The sequence below is a fragment of the Lacerta agilis genome, chromosome 11 (genome assembly GCF_009819535.1).
Source record: "Lacerta agilis isolate rLacAgi1 chromosome 11, rLacAgi1.pri, whole genome shotgun sequence".
In the NCBI taxonomy this organism is placed as follows: domain Eukaryota; kingdom Metazoa; phylum Chordata; class Lepidosauria; order Squamata; family Lacertidae; genus Lacerta; species Lacerta agilis.
The window spans coordinates 10041470-10069040 of record NC_046322.1 but is presented as its reverse complement, the minus strand read 5'-3'; the positions used below and the strand labels follow the sequence as shown (position 1 = coordinate 10069040).

Genomic DNA, 27571 nt, shown 5'->3' with positions numbered 1-27571 from the left:
ATAAAACCCCAAGAAAAAAACATTAATCTTACTGTGATCTTGGTTATCTTTTTGAATAAAATATACCTTTCACTTGCTTGGCTTTGGTGAGTCTTGAGTGGAATTCCTCAGAGAATCGTAGAAATGTAGAGCTGGAAAGGATCCTGAGGTTCATTACCCTTGCTGTCCCAGCTTGGCATATAGATGGTAAATATAAGAAGGTATTTCTTAAAGCTTGTGATGCCGCGTAGAGGTGATCCCCATTTATATAGGTCATCGTTGGCACCTTGAATCAAGACCTTGAAGACAGTGGGTGTCATTTCAGGTCTAATATATTCCCAATAACCCACATATAGACACAAGAATGTGATGAATCTTTAAAATTCCTGGACATTCTTAGCCTTTTAGGGCTTTATAGACATTTTTAAAATAAACAACAGCAACACTTTGAATTGTTCCTGGAAGACAACAGGTAGCTAGTGCATGTGAGTGAGCATTGGTGCAATATGCTGTTGACAGCCCAACTGAGTGATGAGTACACAACCCCAGTTAGTTACCATTAGTTCACCTTGCTGGCATCACCCTTAGCTGGAATGCCTGAACTCTTCTACCATGGCCATTCCCTGGGTAAACACTCCAGAACTTTAGTGTATATGAAAAGGACAAGGTACAGCTTCCTTTAGCTGTATAAATAGTATCAGCTGCTAATAACTTCCTATGGTGTTGCCAAGTGTCCACATACGTATGTTGAACAGACAAACAGATTAGAAAGGATAGGAACTGTTGCAGGAAATTAGAAGTCCAAATCTGGTCAGAGCTTTGCCAGGAACAAAAGCCATGTTTGGTGGAACCCATGTTCTAGAGCTTGCATCCTCAGACTTTATCCTAGCAAGTTTAAAGAAGAGCAGTTCAGTTAATGGAACTCTCTCTCATCTGGGGGATAGACTAAAGGACAAGCGATGCAACAGAGCTGTGCAGACTCGCACCACGTGCTTCAATGTATGACGAGGAGGAGACTCAAATCGCAATAAAAGAATAATTATGTCAGTGTTTCTTTAGTGCGCAACAGTAACCAGCCACAGTAGTACATTCTGGCCTCTCCTAATCCAAATACCACACAAGAACTGGCCTGCAAGGTTGGGGGATGATCACAGAGTGGGTTGTGCCTCCATAAGAATGTCTTCCTCTCACACTGTGATAATATTGTTTCTAGAGGAACTTGATTGACTTATAACTTCAAGAACTTAAAACTGGTTTCTAGCATTTTTAACTTTTCTCTTTTCCTTGCATTGGGGTGGGGTAGGCCACAGGCTTGCTACTTTTGCCAACATACTCACAGCCTGGGGGAAATAAAGAAGTGGTCGTGATCATGAGTTTTTCCAGTTCCCACACTGTTCTTTCTGCTTGCTTGTGTATCGGAGTCATAGAGCAACTCATGTTACACTGCCCTGAGGGAGAAAAAAACTTAATTGGATTTTCCTGAAATATGAAGTCCAGTCTCTTTGTGTGTTTTGCATTGTACAGTTCATCTCTCTTTTTCTCTTGGCTCTTTCTTATTACAGTTTGTTAATTAAGGTTCTTCAGAAATCTTAGCCTTGAGTTGTTGCTTTTAACTTTAGAGTTAACAACCATCCCAGACTGACATAATTTTTTTTAAGGGTAATTAAGTGGCTCCAGTGTGGGTATGCAAAATGCAGTGTGATGGTTTTCTCTCACATGTACGAAAACCACAGAGCTCAACTCTGTTGTCACTTTAAAAAGCATGTCTGCTAAGGTAGGGCAAGGTCTCCATGACATCTCCCATTGTAATTCCTTAGCATTTCATTTATTTTCCCTGTGCAGCAAATAATAAACACCTGAGTAGCCATCAGTATGACAGACCATGAGTGCCTTTGAACCTCTTAATATTCTTGCATTCCCCGCCCAAACCTTAGATCTCTTCTCATTTTTGTAATTTCTTTCACTTGATGTTATTGCCTTGATGCTGGCGTAAGCAAACTCCGGCCCTCCAGTTGTTTTGAGACTACAGTTCCCATCATCCCTGACCACTGGTCCTGTTAGCTACGGATGATGGGAATTGTAGTTCCAAAACATTTGGAGGGCCGGAGTTTGCCTATGCCTGCCTTAATGTCTTGGGTGTCACAGAGGGCCTTTTGGTGTAGTGGTTAGAGTGTCAGACTAGGAGGTGGAAAGACCAGGGTTCAAATCCTCACTTGGCCATGAAGCTCACTTGGTCATGAAGCCACTCACTTACTCTCAGCCTAGCCTACCTCACAGGGTTGCTCTTGGGATTAAATGAGGAGGGCTAGAGCCATGTACACCACCTTGAGCTCCTTGGAGAAAGAAGTGGGATATGAACGCAATAAATAAATGATGGGAAGCTAGTCACTTGCAAGCTCTTTTGTGGCATTGGAGGGCCTGGCATGTGTCCACAGTACCACAACTCTCTGGCTGCCATTGGCACAGCTCCTTTGATATGGCAGAAGGGTTTGCAGCATAGGGCAAGGTAGGAAAAGATCTTAGAATCTTAAGTCCAGCACATCCTACATGAAAATAAATAATCTTTCCTGTGGCAGTCTGCCATGACCTTTCAAAGGACACTTTTTGAGTGCACATTAGTTGAATGGTCTTAGAGTCTTTTGCCAGAAGGAGGTAGGCCATTCTTGCTGCCGACAACTTTTTCTACGTTGAAACTCCCCCTCTCACGATTGAGGATATTTGGGATATTTTTAACACTCAAAATTGCTCACAGTTGGACTGGCACCATTATAGATGCTGATGACTTTGCTGGACTGTGCAGGATCTAAGAAAAGGGGGGGGGGGGAAGCAACTGTGAAAATCCGGCTCTACAAATAAAGACTGGCACAGTAGGTTGATGTGTTTGAAATTAGATCAGTAAAACCAAGGGGGAAAGTGTTGCTTGTGTGTATGATTTGAAAGGTGTTGTGGTTTGTTCAAATTACTGTTGCTCCGGAAATCTTGACTTTATTCAGCATGGATGTGTAAAGTATTAATGAAAAATGTACACTGCTAGACATTCAGAGATGCTCCATGGTTTGTATCCATTGCATCAGGTGTCCTCTTCCAGGCTCTTGTGTTTAGTAAGTGTTTTATACAAGAACAAATCAGCTGATGTATAGACATACCGGTATCTTGAATCCTATTCTTAAAAAATGTCATTTACAGGAAATTTTATATCTGCATTCGCATCATTACCTGGCTAGTTCAAGTCAATGGCTACATTAAAACATCACAATATATTGTAGTTTATCAGACAGGAATGAGCTGTGGCAAGACTTGGGACTTTTGTGCTCTCATTCTTTCAACGCAGCCACAAGGAGATCAGAAGTTTTCACTTCCATTTTCGATTAACCAGAGTTTAGCATGTCATCCTGAACTGAACTCTGATCAGTCTATCCATGGTTTGTTCAGATTGTTTTCAAATATTATTTGTTGTGCTGATTGAGGTGATGGGAGTTGTTGTTGTAGTGCCACCTGGAGGGCACTAGGTTGGGGATGCCTGACTTAGACAATAATAGAGATTTTACCATAACAAGTGCAACACATTTCCCCCCAGTGTGTATTTGTGGGAAAGGGTTATGGGGGGGGGGTTGGGAACACAGCCAGATTGTATTAGGATAGATACCTGATTCCCTTTCCAAAGTGTCAAATATGACTATAAAGGAAAGGATGCATCAGAACTGTTCTTACATCCTTCCTTTAAGGGGGGGGGGGTCAAAACATTTTTTCTCCAATTTATCCAGACTTAGCTTCTAACTCTATACTCAGGAAGTTGAATAGCGACACAAGCTTTTCTGTTTGCCTGAATTTGCATTGAGCTCTTATCCAGAATTCTGTGGATAATAAGCTTTAGAAATAAGATGGAATGTCATTACAACACTTAATAAAACAATAGTTGTGTGTCCCTGCTATCACAGCTCTACCAAATCTGCCCCAACTTTCCCTTCCTGTTTGTACCTTCAAACTGGTCTATTGAGAGAAGCCTTTAAGGGAAGGGGTAAATGCTGTGTGTGGAATTTTTTTTAATGTCTGTGTATACGCAAAATGACAAATGGTAAAATAAAGGGACAATCCTGAAGATAAGTACTTATGCCTTCATAGCTAGATAGTATAAGTTTAAAACTGTGCCATTCATTCAATTTTGTACAGTATTTTGCTCTGTTTGTATCTGTACAATTGCATCCTTAAAACGCTGTATGTCTAAATATTATTTAATGTTATTTATGACTTGATACATTTGGAGAGGGGCAAAGATACCCAAAATATCGTCACATATAAGTAGAATTCATTCAAAAACAACCAAGACCTATACTGATGTATTGTTAATATAGCCAAGTTAAGATGAAGAATAAAAATGATTAAAACTATGGTATTAAGTAGTATATACTTTGCAGTTTATTGAGCTCTTTAAGTTATGGTCAGATAACATTTTCTTCCAGAAATGCATGTATATAGAATACTCCCAGTCCCAATAAATTTATTGGTCACAACCCATTGCAAAGTTAAGAGCGCTTAAGTCCATTCATATCAGTGGGTTTGTGAGTACTTCAGTCTGTATTGGATTGTGTCCACTGTGTTGGATTGTGAGCAGTGGTAAGTAGATAATTTTTCTAATTTAACGCATATATTGTATTTTTAGAAGCTGATACTGAAACAGTTTTTTGCACACAACTTAAACACTTTTCACTTCTTTACATTATTACCTCTCTCAAGCTTGATTGAACAATGTTTTGGAAGTAGCTAACCTGATTGTTTGTGATTTATTTATTTATTTATTTATAGCAGATAAGCTTTCCAGTAAACTTTCGAGGCATAAGTCAGGAAAAAAATATTGCTGCTCAGAGAAGTTTTATTCCTAAATGCTGGAAATGGTAAAGCATGAATTACAGAGAATACTTGAATTTCCCTGTCCCCTCTCCCTGGGCCCCAGAATACAACAAATTTTAAAGCCCTCAACCTCCACACATTTACTTAATAGGAGCTACTTTTGAGTTGATACGCGTAGGCATTTTCTGCTAGTTTCATAAAATAAGCTTTTGCTCCCCAACTTCTCATTTGTGTGTGGTTTGTCTACATTGTTAATGCTGATCAAATCTGGCAGAGGAGTGTTAGAATTGCTGATCCTTCTTCAACTCATTGAAAGACACATTGTGTACCAAGCACATCAAACATGCACACTCCCCCCAAATCCTATTGCTGCTGAGAATTGAACGCTGTCTCATATTCTTCCATCTCCACATGGAATTAAGGATTCACATATGATCTTTCAAAAAAAATGCATTCTGTTGTAATTCAGCTTTTTTTAAATGGTTGAAAATTGCGATCGCCTGTGGAGAAGTAGAACTCCATCAAGTCATATTGAATTATTTCTCTTCTGCAGCACTAATCACTCAAAAATCTTTTAAGTACATATTTAAGTTTGGATAGGTTTTTTTTTTTTTTTTGCAGTGAAGTCCTCCTGTCCTGCATTAGTTGAACTTGCTCTGGCAGCTGATCTGTATATAAATCCTTGTAGCCACTAAGAGGTTTGAAGTGGGTACTGCCAAACCTTAATGGGGTCTGCAAACCTGCCACAACCATTGCCATCACCGCCATCTTGCTGATTCGTGTATGCTGGAGCCTAGATATATACACATATTCATATATATATCCGCATCCCAAGACCTCTTCAAACATTTGCTTCCATGCAATTGGTTTTAGAATCGTTCCCATGTGGAAAATAGGATGTTGGAATTGAAAATCTACATGGATTTCCCAGGGAAGGTCTCTAATAGGCGATGGCAGGAATTCAGCATCCTGCTCAGAGTTCGTTCCTGGAACATTCTGTGTGTGTGCGTAATGTTTTCCAGGTGTATTCCTTCATGGGAACCATTCCCAAAGCAGTTGTGAAGAGGAATATATTGTGTCAGAATTAGTTCTCACTCCTCAGTTTCCTTGACACTTTTTGCCTGTTGAAACATGATACCTGGAATTGGATGCAGAAATGCCACTGAATACCAGCTGCTGGAAAGCAACTGCAGTGTAGGAGTACTGCCATTATGTCCCTCTTGTGGACCTTCCATAGACACTTGGTTGGCCACTACAGGGACTAGGGGGCTGGGCAAGATGAACCTTTGGTCTGATCCAGCAGGGCTAGTCTAACGTTCCTTTGATGAGTTGTTTTTTGTGGTCATTGTAAATAGAATAGGTATGGGGCACTGGGGCAGTATTATCCAAAGGCACTGGCTGGTGGGCATTGGGTCCTGTGTGTGTTGAGGGTCCACTAAAATTAATACAGATCCTTAAAGGAGGCAGATCCTACTCATAGTTGCAAAACAAATGGGTTCAAAGGGGATGCTGGTTATTTTAATGTCGTGTCTTTAAGGCAGCTCAGTGTGGTCTGGAAGCGTCATGTACGTGTGTCAACAAATCAGTTACATACGCACAACGGAGCTCTTATCACTGAAAAGTTGGCTTTGGACCTGAATGCAGCTTTCTGCGCACTTCCTTTTTCTTCTTTCCTCTCCCACACCAGTTTTATTGGGAGATTTTAGTTTCTTGTTAGAAATGCAGGAAATTCAGGAAATTCTTGGAAACTTCCCAGAATTACTGCAAACAAAATACATATGCTTCTCTCGTAATAACCCAAAATAAAGGAAACTATCTTATACAGTACTTACTAACTAGACCAAGTTTCCTTAGAAGTTGAACAGAATGTCACAATTTTTTTAATTATATGCACTGCTAAATGAAGTTTGGCGAGAAATTGAACACTGGATGTGAACCATTATTCTTGCTGCTCTGGAACAAGTAGTTTAAGAATATCTGGTTGTGATTTCTGATAGCTGTAGCACATTTTTCCCGGGTTAAAATTGTAAGCACACTTCACTCTTTTATGCTCTCAAAAAGTAAAGGTGTGTGTAAGAATTACAAGCTGTCACAGAAGCCTGCATACTTCTGGCCTATTCTGTCGTCTTAAAAATCAGTAATTGCCTCCAAGAATGGCTGCCAGCTAAAAAAAATATTATAGTACAGTGGTACCTCTGGTTACGTACTTAATTCGTTCCGGAGGTCCGTTCTTAACCTGAAACTGTTCTTAACCTGAAGCACCGCTTTAGCTAATGGGACCTCCCGCTGCTGCTGTGCCACCAGAGCACGATTTCTGTTGTTATCCAGAAGCAAAGTTCTTAACCTGAAGCGTTATTTCTGGGTTAGCGGAGTCTGTAACCCGAGGTACCACTGTACCTTGGGATATTTTTCAGCACTGGTCTCAATTATTTCAGAGTTAGAAGGTTCAGTAGTTTAGGGTGTGTGTGGGGGGGGGGGTTTCACAACTGTTACAAAAGCCCAAACTATGTGGTGCAAAAATACCAGTCTAATTATATATCTTTCTGCATGGAGAGCAGCTGTTACATCGGAGAAAAAAGCTTTTAAAGCATTTCTCATTTGAACCATTGTCTTGTCTTGGAGAAAGAGAAAAAAATCTGTTTCAATTGTTTTGAAGCTGCTGCACAAGTATTACACAAGGTGATGAACATGAAATGTTTTCATAACCTTGTTTATATCTGTCCTGACGCCATGTCTAGATGTAGAGGTGCCTGATGTATAGAGAGCAGTGAAGTGCGGTTTTTCCTTCATGTATTTCACCTTTCATCCACTTACTGTCTTTGACTTTCTGTTTGTGTAAGTAACCCCATCCCCATCCCCATAAGCCCATTGTTTAAATTTACCCCAAGTACAAGAAGCAGCCATCACAGGGACTCGCAATAAGTTTTTTCATGTAAGAACTTGGGGAGTTATTTCATGTTATTTGTATTGGGGTATAGCTTAGCCTTGTAAATAAGACCATAAAACAAGAGTGCTCTTCTTGTGTTCTGAGAGAATTCTATTTTGTCTGTCACTTGGTATTATGATCCATTCTTAGGTTAAGAGTATCATGCAGAACTGTTATTAAATATCAATTGACCAATATTTATTAGAATTCTGCAAGGGGGGAAAGGCTTTGAGGAATGGGTGTTCATACCACAAATGACATGAATTCATGGCTCCTCAAGTCCTCTACCTTTTCATTTAAGAAAGAAATTGCTTACTTATAAACTTCCTATTGTGCCTCTCCGCTGAGAAAGCTTACAACATTTCCATGCACATTCTTATAACCTCAATGTAATTTGAATAATCTTGAATACATGGGATTAAAAATGTAGAGGCACCTACACCATCTGCATAATTTCCAAATGGTGCCGTTATGGTGATCCTAGGATGGTTTCCAGAACGTCATAAAATAATTATTAAAACACACAAAATAACAGATCAGCCCGAAAATACTGAAAGCAGAAAGTGGCCTCACTGGTTCACCCCAAATGCCTAGAAGAATAAGAATGTTTTTACTTGGCAGCAGAAACTCATCAGGGTCTCTGCCACCAGAACTTCCAGAAGCAGGGTGTTCACAGTCAGGGAGTCTCTTGCATGTCATCCCCGAGGGAGCCAAGCCTGCCAGTGGGACAACACAAACACACCACCAACCCCAGGGCCTGGGACAAATGATATGAGAGAGGAGGTGTTAGACAAATTATTTAATCTGTGTTCTGTGACTGCATGCTGAGGTACCTGTCAGTCATCCTGCAACAGTGTTCTGTACCAGCAGAGGCCCAGAGGGTGGCAGCACGAGAACAGGCCTTTTCTGTGGTGGCTCCCCATTTGTGGAATGCTCTCCCCATAGATGCTCTCCTCATGCCTTCATTACATTTCTTTAGGTACCAGGTGATTAAGCATGCTATGGCCTTTAAAGTGTGTTTGTGGGGCTGGGGTGGTGGTTGGGTATTGGTTTGTTTTTGTTCTTGTTTTACTATATATTTTGTGTTCTCATTTTTGTATTTTTATGTTGTGAACCACCCTGTGATCTTTGAATGAAGAAGCGTGGTATGATGATGATGATGATGATGGTGATAGGCTACAAGGTTGTGGATCAGCATGTCTAGGCTATTCTTATCCAGATATTTATTCGATATTTCTCCTCAACTTTGACCCAGAAAGATCCCTACAGTGGTTTACATAAAATAATAACATGTACTTTTATCAAGCTGCTTCTGACCATTTTAGTTTGTCTGCCCTTACTGATCTTATCACTGAGGAACACTGATAAGCTTCCCAGGAGCCACAGAGTTTCCTGGAACCCAGACAATACTGTCTGCCCTAGCTGGCACTAAAGTTATTCATGACAGAACATAGTGGGTTTTTCTTTTCTTTTTTAATGGTAAAATAATACACTTCATTGAAGTGTGAAGATCCACCTTTTGAAATGGAAAATTTTCAGCACTGCTGCCAGATAGACTAGTTGGGCTGTATCATATCAGATCCACAGAATGAAGCATGGAAAATAAGTAAAGGTGCTAATTTCCATCAACATAAATTGGTCTGCTAAAAGGTGCCACTGCTTAACTAGAATCTACGAGATTAAATACAGTTTCTTTGCCTACGGATAATCACCATTGGAAACTGTGCCTCGATAATGTTTTTTCTTTTCTTTTCTGCCTAATACACATCTACTTGTTTCTTATAGGCACAGGACCTGAATGTGATTGAAGAAGTCATTCGAATGATGTTAGAGATAATCAACTCTTGCTTGACAAACTCCCTACATCATAACCCTAACTTAGTATATGCACTGCTTTATAAGCGCGATCTCTTTGAGCAATTTCGAACTCACCCCTCTTTCCAGGATGTAATGCAGAATATAGATCTGGTAAGTAAAAATAAACTCTTACAAACTGATCTTCTACAATGCCCTTTATAGTACTTTATCTTAAACTCCTACTTTTTGTAGATGTTAACTTTGCTTTTACAATTGTTACATTCATTGTGGAAAGCAATTTGTATTTTTTCCCCCATTTTTGCACAGATGCATGTGGTTCTCACATCATACACACAGGAGGAAAGTGGTCATTTATGTATAAAGCATCTAAATCCTGTGGGAATTGTACAGAAATACCTGCAGCATTATACCCAAACACCCACAAAAGGTTGGAGAGGGGAAAAGAAAATACGCTATTCAGATTCAAGGTCATACATATTTGTTATGAGGACCAGGTAGCCAAGGCAATAGTTACCCCTGCTGTCTCATCTCTCTGTCTGATGCTACTGATTTTGCCACTAGACAGATGTGTGATTACAAGAATTTATTTTTTAGAGATCCAGAGATCTTAGATCTGTCCAGAGAAACATTTATAAGATCTGAGCTCTTTGTGACAAAGATCAGGGACCTGGTGGCTTGCCAGAATTAATTAGTAAGATGCGCAAGGTGCAAACAGCTGAGAAAGTGACAAAGCAGCTTATCAAACTGGACTGGCAATGCTATCCAAAATACAATCCCCAAAAGATGAGCTCTGTGTAAGCCTGAATCTGATAAGGACTGTGGAGGTAGGATAGTACCTGTAAGTTTTTCAACTGAGGGCCAAACAGCAGCATGGGGAGTGATACCCATCAGGAAAAGGGTGAGAGGTTGTTTTGTTTTGTTTTGTTCTGTTCTTTTAAATAATAATATGTGCTGTAGTGCACATTGAATTTAGAGGGTCCTTCCACAGCAGCTTTTATTACAGATCTGCAGTCAGAGATATCGCAGTGTCATATTTAGTTTGACTGTAGTTTAGAAATAAGCAACTGGGAGCCTCAGAACCAAACCCGTCCCCTGCAGGTTGTCAGCTGTCCCTTCTGGAAAGTGTACAGAAGGAGTGATGGCAAAGAAACTTACTAGCCTTCAACCAGACCTTCCCATTTAGATAGACCTATGGTGAACTATTCTGTTTCTGAATTGATCAGTTCAGCTGTTCACGAGTTCAACACTAAAGTTTTAACATGTTTTAAGTTGCCTTTGTGGTTTTTTTATATTGTACTTCTAATTCTATTATAAACAGCCTCATGAGCCCTTGTGGAACTATCAGGTGGCACAAAACAGCAGCTGCAATGAAAAGGGAGTTTTTTAAATATATCATACTTTTCTTGAAGGCTGCTGTGGTAAGAATATCTGCTTTTCCTCTTGCAGAGACACCAGACAAGACAGGAGGTGGCAGAGCAGGCACTCTGATTACTGCAGGAGATATTTGTTTATTTGTTTATTTATTTATTTGCTTGCTTGCTTATTTTAATCAATTATACATTTCCTTCTCTGCCAGAAAGGGGCACCTGAAACAGCATATTTTAAAAAGCTAAAAAATGTCTAGTTAAAACATTATCAGCCAATGAATCATTAATGCTTTATCCAATCCTCCAATCAAAGCCTATATAGGAAAATAATAATCTTCAGTTACAATGATGGTATATTATCATCAGTTTATTGGAACAAATACATCCATTCTTATTTGTGCAATAAACGTCAGATAAATTGTATAACACATGCCAAAAAAAAGTCTGAATAGCCTCAAAAAAGCAGAATCTGAGAGCCAACCAAAAATATAACAATAACTGGAAAAGGCTGGATCTACACTAAACACTGGAAATCACAATTTATTAATAACTGTCTAGCAAAAATATTTCAGTAAGGCAGTCTGTCAAATGTCATTACAGCCATTATTTGATAAACTGATTTTATAGAAATATTTTGCCAGACATTTCTGTTTAAAAAAGAAACAAAAGCCATTCCAATCTTTTCAAACATATTTTTTTAAGATATTTTCCACCAGCCTTTCCATCTGCAGGCATTTTTTACATCTACACACACACAAACATTAAAATAATCATACCAGAGTTGGAGAACATATAACTTTAAAACAATTAAGAAAAAGCCAGAACATCAGCTGTCCTGCTTTCCCATACATTCTATAAAACGTTTACTGTTATAGAATCATAGAGTTGGAAGGGACCGCAAGGATCATCTAGTCCAACCTCCTGCAGTGCAGGAATCTTTTCGCCCAAAATGGGGCTCGAACCCACAACCCTGAGATTAAGAGTCTCCTGCTCTACCAGCTGAGCTATTGGTTTTCTCTAGTTGAAGTGGATGTAAAAGAGGGCAGCTGGAAGATTGCTCATTACTCTATAACTGTCCCTGGAAGTCTGGCTGGTACAGAGAAAAAAATACCTACACAAATGAGGTATGCTGTGCTGCTCATATTCATAAACTTGGATATTCGTACATTATTTGCATAATATAAGAATAATTCTGCCTGGATTTGTGGGACTGAGCTACAACAACTCTAATTTTGTGCAGATAGAAAACATATGCTTCACTTAGCAACCAGGAATAGAATGATTTCTGTTTTCATTTACTGCTCAAGCCTGTTCCAGAAGTAAATGGACTCCCATTTTGAGGGATGAGATATGCACTTTCTTACTGGTAATTGTTAATGGTGTACTGATATCCTAAATGTTACAGAAAGTTGGTTACTTATTATTTCTGTTGTATTGAGGATCTTCCTGCAAGATGGGTAATTCTTAACTTGAAAAGCATTTCAAAAAGTGGGGAAATCAAACAAGTTAAGAATGACTACAGCTGTTTGCTACAGTTGCTAGCTGTTGGCTCTTAAGGATGTCTTTGTAGGCAGGATGTTAAATTACTGTGAACACAGATTTGTTAATTTATGGGGACTTAATAAGACTTGTTGGATTATAATAAGGAGATACTTGCAATTCCTGAGCAGCTGATACCATTAGAGAGTAGTTTTAGCGTGACCAATACATTACCATTGAACACTGCAAAATCTGTGTATGTGGGTCTACCCTCTACCTTTTTTTTCATGGGCTTGTATTGTTATTTTTATTTATTATTCTAAGAAACTTCCAACACATTTAAAACTTAGACGCAACTACATTCTACCATAAAAACAGAACAAAACAACCCCAAAACAGCCACAGGAAACTTTGCTAGTGCACTAATAAACATCACTTTTACCTGCCTCCAAAAAGATGATAATAGTGAGAGCTTGTATAGCACTGATGAATGAAGAGCCCACTGTTCAAATCTTATATTTGCCATAAATTCAGTAGGTGGTTTTAGGCAAGCTGCTCTCTGACTCAGCCTCACTCTCACCACAGCATGAAGATATTTGACATACCTTGCAAATACGTTGTTGGATTACTATGATAATGTATGTGAAATAATGGAAAGGAGAGAGGTAGAGGGAAGAAAGAGAATGGAGGTGGTGAAAAGAAAATAGGTGGCCTCATCCACCTATGTGCTTTGAATTTGTTGGAGGTGTGGACTTCAAGGAAACAGCTCTGAGGATGCTCAGAACAGAAGTACTGGCTCAGAGGTCTACCAAAAGGGTAGATCTGCTAAGATTAAGGTTTGTGGTCATTAAAACCTTTACAAGATATTTGCTTAGATTTGCAGTAGATGGTAATTAGGATCAGCAGAGCAGTTATTTCTTTACAGGAAGGGATGCTTTTCTGTTGAATTTTGTTCACTTTCTACTTTAAGCATATTCTGAAAAGCCTTCTTTGCAAGCCTGGCAGATCTCCCTACTCCAAAAGAGAGTTAATGCCTATACTTGCCTGCAGCAACAGTATGTCTCATTTGAATCCTGGAGTAATCAAACCATCAGCTCTCTTTTGTTTTACTAATAGGTTGTAAGGGCCTAATTATGCTTAACAGCTTCAGTTGGGTGTCTAGCTGCAGTGCAGAAGCATCCCAAGAACATTATTGCCATGCAGTAAACCATTTCCTAGTCCTTGGCGAATGATTATCAATGGAATGTTAACTGCCTTCAATGACATGGGCATTGTTCCTCTTCTTAAGATAGGTCTACCTAACTTCTCAAGATTGTATGTTTAGAGATGTGTCAGCAGCATTTCTAGATCTACCTTCCTTTATGTGATATTGCAAAACATTATCTTATAGGCCTTGGTGTGTAAGATAAACTAGCCAATGTAGTCTTCATGGTTGTGAGAATTATCATGAAGATTAAATAAAAACCCAAAGCAATCATTACTCCTGTGATTTCCTGTTTTCTTAGGAAACTTTCTTCCTGCTTCAGTAGTCAAAAAAAGCCATGTGGCAGATAGGAGCAGAAGCTGATAATTCGCTGCACTTTGCTGTCTTTTAGCTGCTACGCCATATTGCTGAAGTATGCATATGTACATTTTTGGATCATGGTCATAGTGTATAGGAACAAGCTGAAGGTGTGGAAATAATAGTGCTTAAATTACCTGGAATACGAATGTTAAATACTATTTTTAACCTAGCATTTATACCTGACAGTTGAAGAATCTCAATTAAGAAGTGACTCACTGTCATAAATCAGCTACAGGTTTGTAGCCATGTTGGTCTGCCATAGTCGAAACAAAAAAATAATAAACATTCCTTCCAGTAGCACCTTAGAGACCAACTAAGTTTGTTCTTGGTATGAGCTTTCGTGTGCATGCACACTTCTTCAGAATCAGCTGGGTACTTTTTTTAAAAAAAATCTAGTTGACAGATACCCTGACATTGTTTAATTAACCTGTGCTTCCACTTATTTACAGACAGAAGTATATATGTGTGCGTCTGTGTGTGTAATATATATTTCCCTGTTCCATTCCAGGTGATCAGCTTTTTTAGCTCCAGAATTGAGCAGGCTGGGGCTGAGCTGTCTGTAGAGAGAGTTCTGGAAATCATCAAGCAAGGAGCTGTTGCTCTGCCCAAAGACAGGCTCAGGGTGAGTGCTAACAAAACCAGTCAATGTGTAGCATGCCACAAAGCAGCACTTTAAGGATGATTTTCTTTCTTTAGGTTACAGCATTGCCTGCTGTAGAGTTCTACTATATTTGAGTTCTGGTGTTTGTATGGATTATTAATCTATAACGGAATGTGCAAGCATGCTGTGAAAAAGAATGAATGGCTATATAACATGGGTGTAGAAATTATCATTTCTGTGACCGTATGCTTCTTTAAGAACCCTAATGAATTATATGCACATGTTGCTACTAGAGATGTCTTGTAACTACAGTGGTACCTTGTTTCCCAAACTTAATTCATTCCAGAGGTCTGTTCCAAAACCAAAGCATTCTAAAACCAAGGCATGTTTTCCCATAGAAAGTAATGCATAATGGATTAATCTGTTCCAGACTATTAAAAACAACCCCTAAAACAGCAATTTAACATGAATTTTACTAACAAGACCATTGATCCATAAAATGAAAGCCGTAATCAGTGTACTATACTGTAGAATAAATAAGGCAGTATTGTAGATGATATAAATAATAAATAATAATAAATTCTTACGTGCACTGATGATAGTCATTGTTTGGATGGGGGGCTTTTATCCATTTCTGCAGTCACACAATCAATCAGTAGCTGAATTGGGTTCCACACAGTCACAAAAACAGAGTCACAAGCCACATTCACCAGTCAGTTGCATAAAACGAAGAACAAGTCACAGTAAAAAAAAAACGAAAAAGCCACACAAACAAAAACTCAAAAAATGAGCAAAAACAAAAGCTCCAAATATCACCTCTGTGTTGTGTGGGGTGCTCGGGACTCAACAGCCGACAGACTCAACAGGAAGCCTCTGATTAGCAGCGGGGGACTCAATTTACAAATGGAACACACTCAACAGGAAGCGGAACATGTTCTGCTTCCAAGGCAAAGTTCACAAACCGGAACACCTACTTCCGGGTTTGCAGTGTTATATTTCCAAGTTGTTCATAAACTAAGCTGTTCTAAAACCAAGGTACCACTGTATATTGTTTTGTTTTATTTTTTTATTCATTTCATTCCTATGCCACTTTATATATTTAAGAAAAAATACATCAAAGCAGTTTACAACACATTAAAACATCAAATAGAACAATCCAGAATAAAAATTACTAAAGAAAGTCAAACATTAAAGTATATATGGTAGGTCTCAGTAGACCTGTGGGCCTGAGGTTCCCCAATGCTGTTTTACTTCCTGTCACCCCTGAAAAGAACAAGTTTTTTTCCTTCTCAAATTTGAATAAAAACTATGTGGCCCATTCTACAGAATGAAAATAACAAAATAAAAACCTCAGATCTAAAGGCAGTACTGTGTTAGAAACCCAGTTATAAGAACAGAAGGCCTCCTAGAATGCTAACTTGACTTTTTTTGGAGATGGATCCGTCCTTATATCCCAACATGAATCTAGAATTGTACTCACTGGCCTATTCCTAAAAAGTTAGATAGAGAGCTGATCCCCAATATCTCTTATGTGTATGTTCTGCGGAATCTCATCAAGGACCACAAAACACTGCGTCAAAATGAACAGAATCCTTCAACAATTGGCAGTTCAGAAAAACAGACTATCCTCCCACACGGGAACACACTGTGAATTAAGATAACAAGGATTTGCTGCTGTTTGGATAATTGAGAAGAGAGTGTTTATACTGCAGATGTAACTAAATACATTTGTCAGATGTTTGTTTGCTTTCCCAATGAGCACATGTGTTGTGTGTTTGTCATACACTTTGTTGAGTAGGCAGGCCCCAGGCTACATAGAGGAAGATTAGATGCCAGGCTAGTAGGTTTAGTGCTAGGCTAGTAGGTGAACTCTTGGTTTGGATCCAGTAAAACCGTTGTGGCGTTCTGTCGAAGGAATCTGGTGTCAAAGTAAACCCTGAGTAGAGACGCATCATGACACACATTTGGGAGGAAGAGGGTGGACGTGTTTGATAGTCAAGTAAGTGTCTGAGAATTGGAAACTCCCTTAGCATCTTCACCTGACTGCTGTTCAAGATAAGCATGATTATAATTAGCTGTTGCTTTAAAGTGTCTGCTCCTGGCCATGCGCTATGCAGGGTAGGGAAAGTCCAAACTGGGTAATTAGCCTTCTTAGAAGATTCCAGCAGAAGCTAGGAGATAAAGTAGCAGGTGTTGAAATAACCAGGTCTTGGATTTCTCCCTCACCCTGTGGAAGGAGATAAATGAAGCTAATGCGCCTGGGTCTTGAGGTGGAAGCCGCAGCATTCAGAGATAGAGCTGTCTCCTTTGCAGACAAGCAGCCCACATTACAGGCTCCTTGTTTTATTGCAGAAGATTATTATTAAGAGTAATTTAAAGATCAGAGTGATAACTGAAAATTGACTTCAGTGTCTACCCCACCCCCAGCCCCAAGTTCACAGTCTTTTTTTTCTCTCCCTCCCTTTGGGTGAAATTATCTGTAGTTTGAGGATTAAGAGCCTGAGAGGAGTGAGACTGTGTCTGGAGTCTGGAAGTTATCTCAGGGTTTTCAGGGAAGTTAGCCAGAAGATAGCTGCACTTTTTTTTTAAGTGGGAAAACCTGTTCTGAATGCCAGACGTTATTAACTGGAAGCTGACATTTGAGTTCATAGAATGAGCAACATTTAAGAGATCACATTTAAATGCTTTTGAAGGAAACTTCCCGCTGGTAAGCCATTTGAAGAGAAAACATTTATTTTACAAATGGCTTTCCTCTGTTGAATTTCCCAGTTTTATTTCGCAGTGTGTTGCCTAGTTTTTTACTCCTTCCTTTTCTCTTTCATGTCTCCAACATGCTTGCCAATATGTTCTTACGTTGCCCCTTGCCAGCATGGCATGAAGTATGTAGTATTTATTGAAACTTGTTCTGCTTAACAGAGCACTAAAGCCTGCTCTTTAGGGCCAAAAGCCAGGGGTGGGGGAGGAAAGGTGCTTTGCTAGCCCATTCCTTTGCAGATTCTTTTTGTCTCCAGCAATCCAAAATGCTGATCTCTCTCTCTCTCTCTCTCTCTCTCTCTCTGTGTGTGTGTGTGTGTGTGTGTACGTATGCACAGCCTGGTTTCCCTGCGTGATGGCTTCAAAGTGTACCTTTATTTTATAGGAAACCATTTCTTTGATTTGCTAAAGAGATGAATAAGCAAATGGAAGTAGCATTATAGTGACAACAAACCAGGCCCGTCTTAGAGGGATCAGCCGCCCTGGCGCAGCGATCCCTCGGCGCCCCCAGCCTGCCGCCTCTCCGCCCGCCTCCCTCCCGCGCTGGCCGCCCCTCGGGAGGGGGGGTGGGCGAGCGGGGGGGTGAGGGGCGTGGCGTTGGAGCAGGCGCTCGCGCACCAGCGGGCGGAGGATGAGGGGCGGGCGGGCGCTCGCGCACCGGTGGGCGGGCTGCAAGCCGGCCGCCCTCGCCTCCCAGAGCCCCAGCTGGAGTGCTGGAAGGTCGCGCAAAGCCCCGCGCCGCTCCAGTTGGGGCTCCGGGAGGCGAGGGCGGGCGGCTTACAGCGCGCCCGCCGGCGTGCGAGTGCCCGCCTGCCCGTGGGGGCGGGGGCGGGTTGTGGAGGGGGAGCCCGGTATGCCGGCGGGCTCGCGGGGGCTGCGCCACCGGCCTCTATGGATGAGACGGCTCTGGAACAAACAGATTCTTAATCCCAAAATACAGGAGTCATGCCAGCTCCAAAGGAGAATATTCTCAGAAAGCAGCAATCAAATTGATGCCATCAGGAAAATTAGTTCACTGAGACAGAGATATTTTATTAGAGGCTACGGCTTCCCAGTGGGTGATGCTTGCCTCTCTCAAACTGCTTTGGGTTTTGTTTTGTTTCTTCCTAAAATCAAGCGGTATGTAAGTTCTATGAAATAAATAAAATGGGCAGGTGACAAGAGAAGCAAGGCACCAATTGCATCATTGCTGAAGTCCTGTGCATATAAACCGAAAATAGTCCAACAGAGCATAGAAAAGCAGTGCCATTGGACACAGCTGGAATTGCAACAAAAGTGGCATCCAAGGCACTATGTGGTGGACATTTGCCCCTAAAATCTAACTCTGAATCTTGAGTTCTGCAACTCTTAAAGCAAACATTCTGAGAGGCAGATTCCTTCTTGCACTTAAGAGCCATTGCTGTTGAGAAAGAATTTGAAATACTATTGAGAAGTTCACCTTTACCACCCTGGAAAATGTTCTGTCCACCACAAACCAATCATCAGCACCATAACTTGCATGCTTAAATCTCATGTAGCCAAGCTGAGAGCAGCCACTTCTCAGCAGCCAGTACAGAAGCCAGTCAGGGGTTCTGCTTTGCCTACCCAGTAGCCAATGGTTTGCCATCCCAGTCCTCTTCCATGCTGCTGCTGAAGAAGTGAAGCTGCCTCCGCTTCAGCCAGTAAGGGACTTGAGCTAGTGAAGCAAGACCTGAGCACTCCACTGAGCCAGCCCCACCAGCTGTTTTTCCAAGGTGCTAGTGAGAAAGAGGAGTCCCTTTCTCACTATGCAATATGGAGAAAAACTTGGGAGAGGGTGGGAGGAACGGAGACACAACAGTGTGTGCATGCTTTGGCCCCAACCATTCAGGACTTTGGCCTCACCCACTGTCCTCCATGCACTTTCCCTCAGAAGAAGAATGGCTCCCCAGTCCTGGAGTAGATAATATTGCAGTAGATGGACTGGGGGCCTCACCCTGTACAAGGTAGCTTCATATGTTGACATGAAGTTGTTGGTTAAGAGAACAAATTATTAAACATTATTTCCATGTAGCAGTCCATAATGCTGAAATCTGAACACACACACACACACACCTCAATATCATACATTGGCTAGTTGTTATAGAATGTTCATAGACTAAAATAATAGCTTTTGTGTTTTGATTTCTTGAAATTTTAAAATGCCATCAATGCACCCAGTAAAATACCTTCTCCAGTAAACCTCTGAAAGGAATTATTTAATTGTTTCTCATTCCAAGGATTGGTTAATTTTGTTCTTATGAAGATAAGTCCTTTTTCCACATAAGGTCTTGGTTACGTTAAAATACAATATTGGTCAAAGCATTGCTTGATATTACAGCAGTGGTGTTTATCATGGCATCCACAACCTCTGTGTGACTCTCCCAAAGAGAGCTCATTCATGTTGTAACTGCAACCTTATTTATATATTACTCTCAAGTTTTGAAAAGGAGGACATGCACTCCACCTCACCCCAGGTATCCTCTGAGTCTGAAAATCAACATATATTAATGTAGACTTCAGGAAAGGGGTAGAATCCATAGAAGGGCTGTAGGAAATTCATTTTTCAAATATGGCTAAACATGAGAACTCAAACACCTGAGGTTTGCTTTTATACTGTAGCTGTCAGTTAGCTCTAGAGTTTAAAACAGCATTTCTACCTCCATTTGGTTGAAGGGCCCACTGTGGGATTTGTCTTATAGTAAGGCGATGTTGGGGGGAGGCATCTCAGTAGAAGAAGAATTAAGACAACTTACTAGCATTGCTGACCTGTGCAAGAAAGAAGCAGCAATTTTATTCTGCATGCCATTTTGGCATTAAAGCTATAAAATGCCCTAATGCTTTTCTGGCTCTCCCACTGAAAAGGAGTGCAAACACCACTTCACGATTGCAACACAGGAAAATGTGCATTAGCAAGACACACTTGAATTTCTGCCACTGAAACTCCTTGAGATAATATCAGGTTTTTACTGTAAGCATGCCACAGAGTTCTCCGATGGAATACAATTATCTGGCTTTCCAACTTGCAAGGCAAGGAGCCCCCTCCATAAAACATTTTCTTTGTAGACCAAGAGTAAATAGATCTTCAGCCCTGTTCCTGTCCAGTGTCCAAGAATGTCAGGCGTCATTGCTGAGCATTTCAAAGAACTGCAGCTCTTAAAGGTTATGAGCTACCACTAATTGTTGTCAGGGTACAGGAGTTTGATCTTGAAGCAAGACCACCCTTCTTAAAAAGAAAGACTTAAATAGTTGGATCCATTTTACCTTAGGAGAGAGAGAAAAGGCTGTTGCGAAGTAGTTTTGAGAGGGGTAACCATGTCAATTCTTTGCAGCCAAAACACCTTAAAGACGTGGTTTTGGCATTAGTTTTGTCACATCTAATGAAGAGCATTTGGCCTACTAGAGCTTAAGCTGCAATATGCATATTTATAAAGTGCCATGGGATTCTTTGTTGTTTTTGTAGGTCAGAATGCAGAAAAAAATATCGGAGGGAAATGGGGAAATCCATGAAAAGAAACTGATAAGCAGCAAAATAAAAAATAAAAAAAATCCTTCCAGTAGCACCTTAGAGACCAACTACAGTAAGTTTGTTCTTGGTATGAGCACATGAAAGCTCATACCAAGAACAAACTTAGTTGGTCTCTAAGGTGCTACTGGAAGGGTTTTTATTTATTTTTTATTTTGTTTTGACTATGGCAGACCAACACGGCTACCTACCTGTAACGGATAAGCAGCAGTTTAAGATAAATAAGGACTTCTTTGCATAATGTGCCATCAACATACCATAGTACGCAATTAATTGTGGTGGCAGGTAGCAGTAATGCGTTTTGAAAGAGTTGTGGTTGAATACAAAGTGGGTAGGTCTCTCTGTGGCTGCTAGCCATGATAGCTAAAAGGGGAACATGCATGTTCAGAGATCGCATACCTCTACTATCAGATTTCAGGCTTTTACAACAAATGATTGATAACATCGTCATAACCTGCTTATAAAATTTCTAGGACATCTGTCTTGGCTACTTGCTGTTGACCAAATGTGCCATGGCCATTCTCATATACCAGTTCAGCACTATGGACTAAGTACATCAGAAATGAGCCATGAATTCGCGTGTAAACTGACACACCAGTTAAACCAAGTGGTGGAAGCCAGCAATATTCTTATGTTGATCTTACTCCTAAATAGTTAAACCCTAATTATATCTGTTATATGGCTGGTGGAATAACCAAAGATGCTGGAAAAATGTGTTCTATATGAATCGTGCACACAGTTTTATTGGATGTGCCTTTTATAACTAGAACAGTTTATGCTTGTAAATTTGGGAATTTTCTCTTTCTAACTTGAGGGTGCAGCTAATTGACTGCAGATTCAACTAGTAATCTAGCCTATGAACAAATGTACTTTTGTTATGAAGGGCCTGAATTTTATAGGAAGTTAATTGTTTTTACTTTATATCTTCTCCCTTTCAGGGGTCATCAGGCTCATACACATACATACAGAAACTGATATATCAGTTATTGTTTTTGAAGGTGAGGTTTTGTTGTTTGAGAATCTGTGTAGATTTTGGAATTATAGTAGCAACCTACCAAGCAATCCAGCTTCAAAATCGATAACTTTGGACATCTTTTCTCTAGCAAAACATATATCCAAATGTACCATCTCAGAACCTGCTCCCAAAATGCAAGGCTTATTTTTTAAAATGAATAATGAGCAATAAAGCCAACTAAGAATGTTGTTTTATACAGTCTTGCATTTCCAGTGCATTGACTTGGAACGATACTATAGGATGTGTGTTACATCCTCTTTGTGTTCTTAAAGAGCTACCACACGTGTGTGAAGTGCTATTGCATTGTCCTTCAGTAAGAGCTCTAAATGGAGTCTGGCAGTTGCAGTGTTTTGCATGGTACTCTTTGGCTCAGCAGTGATAAGCAATAGACAGTCTGGCTCCTTCAAGGAGTCTTTCAGCAACGTCTGAGCCCTCAGCAGTTCTAAAACTCTCTGGCTGACTTTCCCCAGTGGACCATTCATTTATCAGGAAATGAAATTGGTTACAGGATTCCTCGTATTGCCAAACCACACTGACGAAATCTGGTTTATTGCTAGCTTCAGAAACTGCAAGAGTACATTAGCTGGCTTAGTCTTGCTCTAAGTTTCTTTCTGACATCGTCTGAAAAGAAAACCTGTTCTGTTTAGATTGTAAGGATTCGGGACATTTGCTTGAATATCTATATTCTCATGATATAAACCAGTTGATAATTCCATGTCCCCAACAGTTTCATCCCTGAAACTGGGAATCCTTTCTTTGTTACATATTTCTTCTTCAAAGCTGAAAATCTTTCACCTGCTAATATACTGGTAGTCTAACAGTCTAAACAAAATTTTGTTGCTATAGATCAGATTATGCACACAAATGAAGGGAGTTATTGGGGGCCAGGGGGAGAATGACTGCACACTATTTTAAAGCAGGTAATCTTGTTTATATGTTTGTGGGGTGAGGCGAGGCAATTTGTTGTAGCTGTGTGATTGATTTAATTATTTTTACCTCACTCTTCAGCCCAAAAAGCTTTAAGTTGCTTACAAAAATCAGTGGTAGGATAATCCCTGCCCTCAGCTTTACAATTTAAAAGACATGACACACAGAGACAAAAGGATGTGGAGGGAGATATATATATACATATAAACAAGCTCGCACACAAGTTCTTGGAATGCCCAGGGACACCTGGTCTCTCAAAGAGGTATTTGTCTCTCTGATAGAGACACAGGTTATTGGGAGGTGTACATTCAGTAACCATGGTCATTTTCATCATTTGGAGAGTGGTGGGGGGGGGGAGGAAGAGATCCGTGGTTGCTTTTAGCCGAAAGATATTCTCAGTTACGCTAAACCTGATAATGCTAGTTACAGGTAGGTAGCCGTGTTGGTCTGCCATAGTCGAAACAAAATAAAATAAAAAATCCTTCCAGTAGCACCTTAGAGACCAACTAAGTTTGTTCTTGGTATGAGCTTTCGTGTGCATGCACACTTCTTCAGATACCAGCACACGAAAGCTCATACCAAGAACAAACTTAGTTGGTCTCTAAGGTGCTACTGGAAGGAATTTTTTTATTTTGTTCTGATAATGCTGTTTTACAAGGGATCCAGTAAACGATCTGGATGCCCCTGATTCTGCAGCACTGCTAACCTAAAGCAGGTGTAGACCTGGTCATGACCACTAGGATATCCATGTGAAAACGGATATAATTAATTATGAAATGCATTAAAAAAAACAGATTTACAAATATGAATTTCGAATTTTCTAAAAATCACTGCTTTTATAAAAAAAATGGTGTTAGCTGAGGTGATGGTGATTATTATTTATTACATTTGCATATTGCCATTAATCCATAGCTCTCAAGGTGGTTCACAACATAAAATTACAGTTAAAAAAATACATAAGGGGGGGGGAATCAACAAATTTAAATGGGCATCGGGTATCGGACAGCCAAAGGTCTAGGTGAAGAATATAGAGAGTATAAACCCATTTGTAATGAATTCTATGCATTAATCTCCAATTCCATACACAATATTTTCTATTTGGGAACTGTTTCATTGTACTAAATACATAAAGAGAGTGGTATTCTTCTGTAGCACACATATATACAAATTTGCAGCCAGCCTGATTTTATGCAGATCTGCACCATTTATAATGTGGCAGTATTTGTTCATGAGAGTTATATTTCCAAATACAAAATGCCTGGATTAAAAGATGTACATATTTTACTGTCTTAAAGCACAGCATGGACATGAGACTGTTGGAATAGGTGCTGCATGACCTGTATATATACTGTCAGATCGTCAGTGGTTGCTCATGAGTAATCAGCCAGAAGCCGAACTTCTAACAACTAAGTTCTTTATTGTGCAAATATTTACAGTGGAGCTCAAATAAAAACGTCCATCTCATCCCTCAGCAGAGTCCGGGAATGACCGTTTCCGGTTCTTGGTCCAGCACAGAAGGTGCGGGATTCTAAACCCCCGCCTCCCCCTTCCACATCCTTCTTCCCTTCGCGACCGGAGCGTGGGAAAAGGTCCCTGTTCCCCACTTCCTGCTTGGTGTTGAGGCTCTGTGATCCAGACACAGCCCCTGTCCCGACTCCCTGCTTCCATCTCCCCCTCCCCACTGGAGGAGTGGTTGGATGACGAACTGCGGAGAGGGGGAGGTGGGTCCCTGTACCGCAACGGATCTGGGAAAGCTACCTGTCTGGGTGAGGGGGGCTTCCTGACATATACATAAGATCTTTGAAGCATACACTTATAAATGTGCAGTTTAGACCCCTAATTGTCTGAGAAGCCTCCTTGCATAAAGTACTTGCCCACTTAAGAACTTTTGCCACAAGATGGTGGCAACAGGGGCAACTTAGAGGGCAGGGCTAAATGGGTGGGCCCGCTGCCATATGATGTGGATTTTTTTCATGTGAGTAACACCTGGAGAGGGCTGGAGTTTTGTCTTTATTTGACTTCTCCCTGTTTCCATGCTGAATCCTAATTTATTGCATTAACCTCTCCAGTATTAATAAATCCCAAACATTTTAACCCAATCTCCCCATCTGTTTTTTAAAAAATATTTTTTTTGTCAATTTTGTGTATTTTGCCAGCTACTTACAGGAACAACTTATAGCTTCTTCCTAAATGTACCTAATAGTAGTATTAGGGGTTATTTTCATAATCCTAGCTCACATGAATTCCCCAGATTTTGAAAAAACAAAACAAAAAACCAACCACCCTTAATTAGTTTTCATCTGGTGTGTGATATGATCCAAAAATCAATATACTTTACAGCCATGTTGTAGTTGCTTTCTCGTTTATTAGGGTTGACTCAGTGGATAGTTTAAGAATCTCATCCTCTGTCTACTTCAGCCCATCTTTCTAACATTTGCTTCTGCAATCAGCTACCCTGTGACCTGCTGGGGATGTTTGGCTGTCTAGTTTGCAGTTTCTGAGATTTACAGAGTCTCACAAGACCAGTCCTTGTCTGGTGCCAACTAGTGGCCTTGCTCATTGTCTAGACCCTACAGAGATGAAGCCATTTAAAATAAAGGCTAAATAAGTGGTTTGGTCTTCCTCAGTAACAGTTAATCACTGACATTGTCAAGAATTCTATAAAATCATGTTTTCAAAGCCGCCACAGCTGTTAAAAACAAAATTACAAGCCTTATTAATATAACTTCTTCCCTTTATTTGAAGGAAAAATAATAATAGCAGAATTCCTGGACATGAGAAGCTTTCACCGAAAGCACAAAAAGGTCACACCGCCTTCTTCCAACCCCACCTTTATACCTCAATTTTGTCAAGCCGAAAGTGGTTTCAGTTTAGCTTGCTTTCTGTTAGAATTGGATTTTATTATTGTAAAATTTCTATAAATCTTGGGGTTCATTTTGCTTTTAACTGTCCTTATTCACACAACACCCTTGTGAGGCTTCATGTAAATAGCTCCATTTTTAAAGATCATCATTATGTACCTGGCAGTTCTGGCTCAGATACCAAGTCAGCCAGTAAATTCATTGTTTTGTACCCAAATTATCCTATAATTCCAGCATGGGACCATGTTTGTTGTGGTGGTGGTGGTGGTGGTTGTGGATCCTCATATTAAAATGAATTACTTCTGAACACACATGAGGGATTTGGTGAGCGCAAAGTACCAAGGTTGCCCATGGTATTTCTGCTGTGGGTGAGTGACTTTTACTCTGCTTTGAGGTGATTAAACTACATAGTCACTCCAAATGCAGAAATACAGTGGAACAGTCCTCCATCAGAAGAGACTGCCTGCTGCATTTGTGCATGGGTTTTTGCTCTCAGACTTCCTTTTTCCAATCAGGAGGCAAGCCCAGAGCAACGACTCCTACAGAAGAATGGCAGGCTCTTCTATGCACTAGAAGTAAAACTTACCAGGTGTAAGAACAAAACGCACATTCAATTTTAATTTGGATTCATCCATGTATGTTTAGCTTAATAGCACTATGGTATCTGCTCTCACTTAACGTCTTGCACCAGGTTCTAGATGCCACTCAAAATTAAGTCCAGCATCCTTGTGCCTCTGGTTGGTTCCAAGATCAGCTGCGCTGCCCTAGGACACAGTCATTCAGGGTGTCTAGAATTTTCACCTCTTCGTCATGACTGGAACACACATATAGCCAATCTGTATAAGGATAGTTGAAGTCACCATTACAGTACTACATTTCCTCTTTTAGATGCTTACTTGAATTCATTCTTCTCAAGCTCTCTCTGAGAATTTTGATAAGAGGGATGATAGCACACACACACCCAATATCACCGCTTCCAGCAGTTCTACAGAGTATTAAATAATTCTACATTGTCTTGCATTGATTGGTCGAGCAAATTTTTAGGAGGGGGGTGATTTTAAGTGTCACTAAACCCTTCTTTCAATCTTGCATAATGACAAGAGGGTCATTATCTGACTTTTTTGGAACACAGGGGAACATGCAACAATTTTGAGCAAATGGATTTAGGTTCTACACATTATAAAAATTAGTTCAGCCTATTGCAATTTAGAAAAACTTGGTTCTCCAGCCCTGGGTTTTATTAAGCAAGTACTTTGATCACTTTTTGATTCAAGGGAAATTATGGCGAAAAGCAATAACAATGTCACTGTAAATTACAGGTGGAATGAAAGGTAAATGCACAAAATGAGGAATGGTTTTAGGGTATTGAATTTTGTTCAGGCTTGGAACATGGTGTCTCAATTTCAAAATTATTAAAGGTAACTGCATGCCGTGTTATGTTTTGTGTAGATAATAACTTGGGTCTGTAGGTTTCACAAAAGTATTCTCACTCAATAGACTTGTTCCCCCCCCCCCGCGCGCCACCTGATCATTCAAACCATGTTTCTTTTCAAAGGTAATTTAGGTATTTCCTCCCTTTAATAACACGAGAATCAGAAAGTATTGTTGGCTTGGTAACAGATTGGAACTATTCCAGAGTGGCCAGACTTGATTGAGGTAGAACATCCACCCTTGAGCACACCAGGGCAAAGGAAGTAGAGGCACATGACTTTTTCTTTTCAGCGCTTTTAAGTGTCTTTAAGGTAGGGAGACATCCTCGGCCATCAAAGACTGAGGTTTCCCCCTAAATAATTGCAAAGCTGCAGGTGATATGGCCCATAGGTCTTGTCATATATCACAATAACCCCTCCCTTTGTATTTTTTAACGAAGGCAGAATTCAGTGGGAAATTTTCTTTCTTAAGAAACGCA

The 27571-nt window shown here is 40.2% G+C and overlaps 1 protein-coding gene across 3 annotated transcripts in view; it reads left to right on the top strand.

The window, feature by feature from the left end:
- The window catches only part of DYM (dymeclin), a 143863-nt gene that overhangs the window by 98076 nt on the left and 18216 nt on the right, over positions 1–27571 (top strand). For all 3 annotated transcript variants that reach the window (XM_033164520.1, XM_033164518.1, XM_033164519.1), the window contains 2 exons: positions 9539–9721; positions 14490–14603. In XM_033164520.1, coding sequence (XP_033020411.1) covers positions 9539–9721; positions 14490–14603 — 297 coding nt within the window. The remainder of the gene's footprint in view (positions 1–9538; positions 9722–14489; positions 14604–27571) is intronic.